Raw genomic sequence first — 10,423 nt, 5'->3', positions numbered from 1 at the left:
TAAATTATAGCTATTGTGCCAACAGGAAGTATAGCTATTGTGTGAACTCGAAGTACAGCTCTTGTGCCAACAGGAAGTATAGCTACTGTGCCAACAGGAAGTATAGCTATTGTGCCAACGGCAAGTATAGCTACTGTGCCAACAGAAAGTATAGCTATTGTGCATACGGGAAACATAGCCATTGTGTGAACTGGAAGTATAGCTGTTGTGTGAACTGCACGTATAGCTGTTATGTCAACTAAAAGTGTCCACAAATATTGCAAACTAATGATTTTCAAAGTTAAAAAAAGTAAAGAAAACCCCCCAATAACCACCTACCTACCTACCCTGTTTTTGGAAGTGACAGAAATAGGAAGAACTTCTCCAGCCAAGTATCCTTTCATCTCAAAATTTACAGTTGATGATGAAATTTTGAACAGTGTTCATTAGTTTGTTATCTCCCCTGCAAAAGTGGAGTACATGTATTATACACAAGAAATATGCGATTAGGGAAAATGCAGTAATACTTTTCCAGTAAATAATGTTTTGTTTTAAAAGTAAATATTCCTCCTGCCAGCATACGATACTGCAAAACAAGTAATTTAATTGGTATGGCCTGCCATTGCCTTCCCTAACATTGCTGAGCAAGTCCTGTTAACTTTTGTGATGGCTCCACTTAAATTCAACACCTGATATAAAGAGTCTAATTGGTCCCCAGAACATCAACTATCTGAGATGTTAATGTGTCTTTTCACTCTCCAGCTTAAAAGAGTGAGTGAGTGAGTTGGGTTTAACACCGCTTTTACCACTATACCAGTTACATCACCATGTACCAGCTTAAGAGAACACGGTGTGAACGTCTATCACTGAGTATTTAATGTTTCATGATTCAAGCTGGCTTTTACTTCACGTGCAGAATACTGAAGATGCTATGGATATAGTACCTATATCTATCAGATGCACACAATGTTTCCCTATAACCATCTTCCATAGGCAAGGAAGATAACTGACTATAAAAGTCCAGTTTCCACCCTTCCCGAACTAGGCATCAATTATGGAGTTACAGTTTGGCTGGACTAACGAGTCTCTGCATAGTCCTATCAAAATCGTGCAACGAAATGGACATCCGGCTCATAAGCAATATGGATTTCAATGTGCAGATTTCAGTCGACTGCAGAATTTGCAAAGGATGTGTACCATCAACTGGGCATTGACAGATATTTTACAAATCTTTTCATGTTTTTAATCAAGGTACTCACGTGATTTGATGCACTTCGCGAGGTAAGACCCGTTCTATTACAATAAAGATCTTGATCATTGATCATATTGTCTTGACTGGGCGCCGCCGTTTTGTTCGAAGCAAATGCAAGTGATATGAGAGATGGAATCTGATTGGTCAGTAGGAGGGACATAGAAGGGACATAACTGGTAATAGCCACTTGTGGTGCTACAATCAAGCCTGGATATTCCAGTCTGGTTTGGCAAGGGTGGAAACTGGACTGTTACAGTCAGTTAACGCCCTTGCCTCACGAAGATGCCGTATAACACACTTCACACCAGGGTTCATCAGGAGCTGATGCAGAGGAAGGTGCAGGTGTCTGAATCTCACACTACCACTCGAAAAGACAAAGAAGTTCAGTTCTCTACATGTGTTTCTAGATAGTTATGAATGCAGCTCTCAGATGTAAACATATATGAAACATGAATCTAAAACATTTCACATCATGAAAAAACTCCTAGGTGACATGTGGAAGCACGACAATGAATCGAAGGCCGTAATTTTGGCTTGGTTTAAGGATTCGCCGATGTTAAAAACTGAAAATTCAGAAGAAGAAAATAACTCAGAATGAAAAGGGTTTTTATACCGCCGACAATAAAGATCACTTTGGCTAGGGATTTTTATGACTAAAACAGTATTTGTTTCAATGATAAGTTGTCATTAACTATACAATTTTTTTTGTCACCTTACTGATTCAAATCAAACTTTAACATGATTATGAACAATGCTTTTTTAAAAAAAAAATAACTACATATAAAAATTGGTACACCTGCACCCCCCCCCCCCCCCCCCCTCAAAATGGTCTGGTCAAAATACAAATATGAGCATTAACATTATGTTTGGATATTTTTCCCTTTCAAGGACACATTTATAAGTAATACTTGACATCTGTTTCAAGAAAGACGACTGAGTTTCTGTTTCATCTATTCAGAACACAACTATTCAATACTACTTAATGCATTCACAACTACTTAATGCATTCACAACTACTTAATGCATTCACAACTACTTAATGCATTCACTACTACTTAATGCATTCACAACTACTTAATGCATTCACAACTACTTATGCATATACATCTATTTATGCATACACAACTACTTAACATACATTCACAACCACTTATCATACATACATAACTACATATCATGCATACACAACTACTTGCATACACACCTATTTATGCATACACAACCTCTTATCATACATACACAACTACATAGCATGCATACATATCTATTTATGCATACACAACTATTTACCATGCATGCACAACCAGTTATCATACATACACATCTATTTATACATACACAACTACTTATCATCCATACACAGCTACTTATCATATATACACATCTATTTATACATACACAACCTCTTATCATACATACGCAACTACTTATCATACATACACATCTATTTATGCATACACAACTACATATCATGCATACATATCTATTTATGCATACACAACTATTTACCCTGCATGCACAACCAGTTATCATACATACAAATCTATTTATACATACACAACTACTTATCATCCATACAAAACTACTTTTGATGCATGCACAACTACTTATCGTGCATACAGGACACTATGAAACACACTAAGTGGACACTTTCTCATCTACTAGAATTAAGACGAATAATTTAACAAACATCTTAAAAAGAATTACACATACAAAAAAAACCATATTTTCATCTAATGTTGAACATTTTAACAACTTCCATTCTCCAAACCGGGACTTATCTGGGCTTCCAAAGTGCCTTGGTAGGTAATTTTGGAAAATATTGTTATGTTTTTTTAAAGCTCTTTTTTCAATTAATTCAGGTATGCACTGCATTCAATGTAATAATGTGAAACTAATCATTAAAGCATCTACCTTATGGAGCCTGTATTCAGAAAAATAAAAGTCACCTCCACAACGCCATATTTAAACATTAGTTATGACTATAATGAAACCCCTGGAATAGTTTGTATTCCACTTCGGGAATTTGGGGACAAATATCGGTTTCTGAGCAGGGTGTCGTTGTACCATGCGATCTTAGCGCTAAGGTGATCGTAACTCCCATACCTTAACACAGACTTACAGTCGTTAGCACTAAGGTTGATCTGTACAACGTGCCCCAGGTCTAGAAAAATCCCTGTAATATACCCCTGACAATGGCCCTCTCAGCAACACCAATCACACCCACTGGAAAAGTATCTGGAATCCTGTACAACTAAACAACACTGTCATTCCTTGGACATATGCATGGAATTCACAGGATGTATTCAAACTAATAATGCAACTCTGGTAACCTTTTTATACATATGTGCAATCTTATACAACCAAACCATATATATATATATTATATAAATAGCCATGGTAACAGATAACAATAAATATATCTCAGTACTTCTTTGCATTCAGCTAATCTCAGCTTTCGTTGTTCATATCAACATACACATCGTCAGTATTTGGCGCATGTTTCTCTTCCTTCAAATCAACGACTGTTTTCCTCAGTTCCACTCGTGCTTTGCGCACCACAAAAAATATTACACCAGCTGTGAACAGGAGCTGAAAGGAAGAAAACATTCTTATAAAATAAAAAAAATATTTTTCAGACAAAAATACATGCATTTCTGATAAAATATTTTCAACCCACATTTTTTGCCCATTAACCTCAGACATAGATAGATTACTATTCACAGAAACTGTCAGAATATATCTGAAATGAGGGCAAATATACACTTTGGAGTCAATTCACAACAACTTTTATAATCACGCCTAATGATAAGAGGCATTTACAAATCATAAATATACGATACGAGAGAGTGTCATGGTAATAAAATAAATCACCAAGATAAACTTATCATGCTCGTAAAAAATCCCTGAAACATCTGAAGCATGTATTACTACACACTAAACAAGATGAGGACAACAGCCTAGACCATATAAAACCCCCATAAAGATTGTAAACTGAGCCATAACTTGTCTCAAGAGCTACAAAAATGCCTTTAGTAAGCTATCTAATTATTTATACTTAAAATTTGATGTAAGCATTGACAATTGGTTTAAACATATTTATTTTCACAAAAGTGTGAAAATGGATTGGTAAACAAGTATTGACTATTGTGTTGACAATCATACTAGATAATTATTCGCACCTGAGCTGCAAATATAAAATATCCCGTTGTTTTGTTGGAGCCATCTCCCAGAACGTCCTCCATTGACCTCAGTGTTGATCCCAGGTAGCAGTTCAGCACCGCCATTGGTAGCAGACCCACGACCGACGCCAGGCAGTACTTCCATAACGGTACATCGGCCAGCTGAAATCAGGGGATAGCTTTGTAAGGGAGTGCTTGGAAAATTGCACATGAAAGTCTAATACCTTGCGTTTGAGGGCAGAAAGGAGACTAACATCTAGTCTCTGAAATGAACATATCGTACAGAAAAAAACAGTTGTTCAGTTATCTTGATAAAAATATAATAAAAAGGAGCCCAGTGACTCTCTTCATTTCCCGATACTGCAGTGATCTAGACTTGCCAAACATTATAGACTTGCATGGGCTGTATTTGATATATATTTGTATCAGGATCTGTAAGACAGACTAGGCAGAAAGGTAAAAGGTCTGTAAGTCTTTGATAGGCATTTAGAAGATGAAATCAATACAGGACACTTTTTATGGACATCAACTTATATTCTTTTTAACGTTTCAGAGTTTCTTCGTGATCCTTCTTCAGATGAATATTGAGAAAGCGTATAGAGTTAATACTATAAATCTTGAAATTAACCTTAGCGTGTATTAAATGCGAAAAATGTGAAAGGCCTTTGTGCGCATTATTAACCATCGCATTTATATGAAAATAAGACATTTTGGATAGCAGGAATACCAACTTAGATATATGCTGAAAACAAACAACTATGTATTCAACACCACTGTTTATTGAGCAGCACTTGTAACAAGTATAAACTGTCAACAATGTCATTCAAACACTAATTACATCCTGTGTATTGTCACTGCTGAGGTCATGACAAGAGTTCTCATCACTGATCACACCTGCAAGTCCAGATAGACGCCACCCACGCAACACAGTGTTTTGTTCTTTGCAACTGCGTCAAAGGCCGACACAAGCCAGCGCGCATGTATTGTTTTAGCGGGAGTACTCTACTCAGTGCCAATAATCGGTGCTATTTGGTGTGTGATTGGATTAATGTAAGATTGTTTTTGGATGAGGATTCTCCTGTAAACCTGACGGAGGACATTTTCTTCAGATATAAATCTACTGATGCTTATGAGGAGGGGGGATGTCCCATTCATATTGAGTCCCATTTTTGGCTAGGGGCCAGTGGTCGCATTCTTTTAGAGACGTTGGTTGGTTGGTTGGTTTGTTGTTTAACGCTGCAGTCAGCAGTATTCCAGCTATATGATGGCGGTCTGTAAATAATCGAGTCTGGACCAGACAATCCAGTGATTGATATCATGAGCATCAATCCACGTAATTGGGATCGATGACATGCATCAACCAAGTCAGCGAACCTGACCACCTGATCCCGTTAGTCGCCTTTTACGACAAGCATAGTCACCTTTTACGCATTTATTTCACAATTTACAGTATATAGACATAAAGACAAGTTTACACAAGGTGGGATTAATGTAGAAAGATAACCTTATAATGACAAAGTAAAAAAATGTCTGGAACTGGTCCCTCCGGCACAACAAACTTTTCAGGGTTTTTACAGTTCAAACAAATAAACAACAGCTCTATTCATCATGTGTTTACCTTGAAAATAAACGGTAGGTTGTAAATAAAATGAGATAAAATCCAATAAAGATATTTCCTGTTTAAAACCTTTGTCAGTGTTTGTGTTTCTTGACAAACAACTTCCGTTGTGCTGTTTTTCCACGACATTATTCAGTGGTCTGATTTGTTTTCTTTTTCTTTCTGAAAATATCTTTCAGCATGTTGAGGCTGACAACCTTATCACAATTCAGTGTTAGGTGCGTGTGGGGATATGTCTCAAAGCTTAACTATGTGTGACGACCCGTGACGATCCGGGATAGAATAGGTCTTCAGCAACCCATGCTTGCTGTAACAGGCGACTATGCTTGTAGTAAAGGTGACTAATGGGATCGGGTGGTCAGGCTCGCTGACTTGGTTGATGCATGTCATTGATCCCAATTGCGTGGATCGATGATCATGTTATTATTCACTGGATTGTCTGGTCCAGACTCGATCATTTACAGACCGCCTTCATATAGATGGAATATTGCTGAGTGCGGCGTTAAACAAAAATAAATAAATTATATAATATATCATGTATGCAATGTTATATCATGAATGCATTGTTGTGATATTTATTAATCACTGGATTGTCTGGTCCAGACTCGATTATTTACAGACCACCGTCATATAGCTGGAATATTGCTGAGTGCAGCGTTAAACAACAAACAAACTTTTGTTTCAGGTAACATGGACCTAGCACCTCATGTGCATTGGCATTCTGTGGGTTAGTACTAATTTTATTAACCGAAAAAATGTCTTATACAGATTGCTTATGTAAGTTGCAATTTTTCATGAATTTGTAGGTCAAATTACCTACAGCAATGATAATATACGGAAATGTATTTTAACTTCTCTTATTCTTCATGTTGTTTCAATGATGTTTCAGATGATACAGACAATTCTGTACAAATCCTAGTACCTGTATCAAGAAGGGATGTCACTTGTTTGATAATTTGTACTGAAACATCGGATTGCAAGAATATACATGATAAAAGCAGTTGAAATCCATGTCAAATCGGCCTTCATTGTCACTACAGCTTCTAAAGGGCCATTTGAAGATACAACTTCCTATAGCTCTTTTCAGCCAGGATAAAAATATTTAGGTAATAGGGGAATTGATGGGTCTACTAAAAAGGGTTACCCATAACACAAGTATTCTGAGGGGGGTTCACAGTGTTGTGTGTGGGGTGTGTGTACTTATATAAAGATGGAAAATCTTAGTAAGGTAGTTATAACACACAAGCAGAGTAACTTAACTGGAAAGAATATTTCAAAATGCTGCAACCACAGGATCCAATTCAGGGACTTATCTAGACCTACTTGAATGCTGATATTCATCTCCAATGAATACGCATTGAATTAGGTGCTCCTGGATTGGACTCAACCCCAAAAGGTCCTAGAATCTGTACTTTACTAAGAAATTGTTATCTCAAATATAATATTTGTTAAATTCGTCCTGCAAGTCAGCAGTGAACAATCCCAATTAGCACCCCTTCCGACTGATCAAGGTACACAAGACTTATTTATTTGTTTTCTGATAAGCACTTGTGTGTTATATGCACGCACCCTTAATCATGGGCAAATAAATTTTGAAGAATATATCTGTCCTGTATAATACACACAGGCTTTTCTTTTGTATCATTTCAGGCTGTCAGCATAAACCACGAAATTTACGATCTTTCACCAAAATTAGATTCTAATAAGAGCTCCCTTATTTCTAATTCTGAGAGCGCCCTGGGTGCTTATTACGTCGACTACGGTAAACATTTCCCAATTTATGCTGTCATATTTATCGCTAATGTTATGGATTTGTAGAGGCTTGCATATCACTGATAACAGGACCCATATAGAGGAAGAGTCTGTATTGCATAGTTATCCACTGTTGCATTGAATGCAACGTCAAAATACCTTGGAATTAAAACTTGGAACAAAATAAGACATTTCCCAATTTGCCTACCGAGGGCACCTAGTTTGGAATCCTAGATAAATCTCTACTATTCCAGAGTCAGGGTTTTGCAGAACAAGTATTTAAACCTATAAACAATATTGTGGTTACAATTATTTGAATTTATGGTCGGTCTTGCAATCACAACATTACTTTTTTCAAATTTTCTTAACCATTAAGCTACTTGTCTGGTTTTATGTTTATAAAACATCAACCCTTATGAATTTATAGGCTTGATTTTCAATCTAACAGAAACAATTTCAATAGATTGAAAACAAAACTATTCCGCAGCTGTGACCAGAACGTCTCCCAGTAATGATTCCATACATAATGTTATTTGAATGTTTACACACAAACTTGATGTTAGGATTACCAACCAGACACTGATACTTTTGTCAGCCATTCAATGACATTCATATCAACTAAATAAGAACGATATTTCTTACGCATGAGGTTGATAAAATCTGTTATTAAAAACAGGCAACATGATTTATGAGAGCTACAACGACTTCTTAGGCCATCAGCCCCAATTCTGCCCACTTGGTTATCGGAGCTGCACAGTTTTTATACCTCCATTAATCTGAGTAAACATGTCTCAAACAGGGCACATGGTTGTGAGGTTAAAAACATGGATTCAAGATATATACGAAAAGAAGAATTTTCCATGACTTTCAATTAGTGAGCGAGTGAGTTGGGTTTAACGCCCCTTTTAACAGTATTTCAGTTATATCACATCGTGTCAGCATAATGTGGGAGGAAAGCCCGAAGTGTTGCAGGTCTCAGACATTTAGCACTTTCTGAAACCCACGAGCATGGGTATGGTGCTGACAAACCTAGAAACATAATCGGGGCAAACTGGGATTCGAACCCACAATCACAGGTTTCTGGCTGCACAAGGGACACAACTCTGCACAGTGAATCGCGTCACCTTAGACAACTGGGCCACCCGTGCCCCCGACTTTCAATTAAGTAACAGTAATTAAGGCTCAGTGTAATTTCGTAAAATGAGACGTGTCAATAATAACTTACATGTGACTGAAATACTTTCGAATTTATTTTTATTTAATCCCTTGGCTTCCTTCCCAAAAGATCAGATGGTATTTGTTACACAACCTGTCGCTTAGCATCAAGGGATCAATCAAGAACCTGTGGGCTTGGAGTCAAATAGGTTATCAGTTGGGTATCCATGTTAAACCACAGCATGGTATCTTAAAGTGGGCTAACACTATAAACCGGCATAAGTGTTGCCTAGTACAAGCACACACACACACACACACACAGACACACACACAGACACACAATAATGCTTGCACGTCTCTATAGTAGTGCAATAATCTTGAACCCGATGTTGAACCCCATATCACCTCACCTTCAATATTCAACATGTTCAAGAGCTTTAATCCACAAGGAATAATGTCAAGCTGTTTTCTTCTGATTTTTTTTAAACAAATGTGAGCTATAGAATTTTCAAACCCCTTTGACTTATTGAAGGAAAATGCTTTTTTTCACATTTCAGTTTCAAAACCTGAAGAGTTACTTAATCACAAGATCATTTGAAAAGAAAATTCAATATTATTTTTATGGCTCTTAAAATAATCAGTATCAAAGTAATTAAAACAAAAGTGAAAAATCGTAATCATCAGTTTGACATGCAAATAATTTAAGAGCAAGCTAATATTCTGTAATGTATTCAAAACAAAGTGAGTGAGTGAGTGAGTGAGTGAGAGTGGTTTTATGCCGCTGCTAGCAATATTCCAGATGAGAACACTGGATATGGTTTTCACACATTGTACCGTAAGAGGCGACTAACGGGCTCGGGTGGTCAGGCTTGCTGACTTGGTTGATGCATGTCATCCATCCCAAATCCGTGGATCGATGCTCATGATATTAATCACTGGATTGTACGGTCCAGACTCGATTATTTACAGACCGCCATCATATAGCTGGAATATTACTGAGTGTGGCGTTAAACAACAAACCAACCAACCAACCACACATGGTACCCATGTGGGGAATCAAACCTGGACCTTGGGCATACAAGCAAACGCTTTACCCATGAAGTGCACCTCCCTTCACAGCACAGATACAAGCATGCCAGCTTCAGACATGACAGAGCAGAAATCAATAGTAGACGTCCAGTACAAACTGACCAGCAATCAGTCCTAGATTAGTATATGGGTAATCTGTTCTCTATGACTGCATCAGCTTGTCAGCTGTAAAATCGAAGCCATATCTGCTCTGATTGTTCTAAGTAACATCCACTGGTCGTTATCACATAGCTTGGGATAGACATTATCAAGCTAGCCCGGTCCAGTTTTGTTAATGGTGACAGTGTTCTAGTCAACCGCTAATTACCAGTTTTTCACAGGTAAAGTTAGACATGGATCGGTCAAATTCATGTGACTGCCAGTCCCTGTGGATGGCAAATAGAGTACCTTATAAAT

At 37.4% G+C, this 10,423-nt stretch overlaps 1 protein-coding gene across 1 annotated transcript in view; it reads right to left on the bottom strand.

Moving 5' to 3' along the window:
• Positions 1-3,108: 3,108 nt before the first annotated feature.
• Positions 3,109-10,423, bottom strand: part of LOC139478128 (transmembrane protein 64-like) — a 36,682-nt gene continuing 29,367 nt past the window's right edge. Inside the window, exons 3-4 of the mRNA XM_071260453.1 lie at positions 4,414-4,575; positions 3,109-3,823 (exon numbers count right to left, since the gene is read on the bottom strand). Of these exons, the coding sequence (XP_071116554.1) occupies positions 3,683-3,823; positions 4,414-4,575 (303 nt within the window). The 3' untranslated portion in view covers positions 3,109-3,682. The remainder of the gene's footprint in view (positions 3,824-4,413; positions 4,576-10,423) is intronic.

This window comes from Haliotis cracherodii, unplaced genomic scaffold, assembly GCF_022045235.1.
Source record: "Haliotis cracherodii isolate W230 unplaced genomic scaffold, xgHalCrac1.p SCAF_39, whole genome shotgun sequence".
In the NCBI taxonomy this organism is placed as follows: domain Eukaryota; kingdom Metazoa; phylum Mollusca; class Gastropoda; order Lepetellida; family Haliotidae; genus Haliotis; species Haliotis cracherodii.
This window is presented reverse-complemented; position numbering and strand designations above follow the sequence as displayed.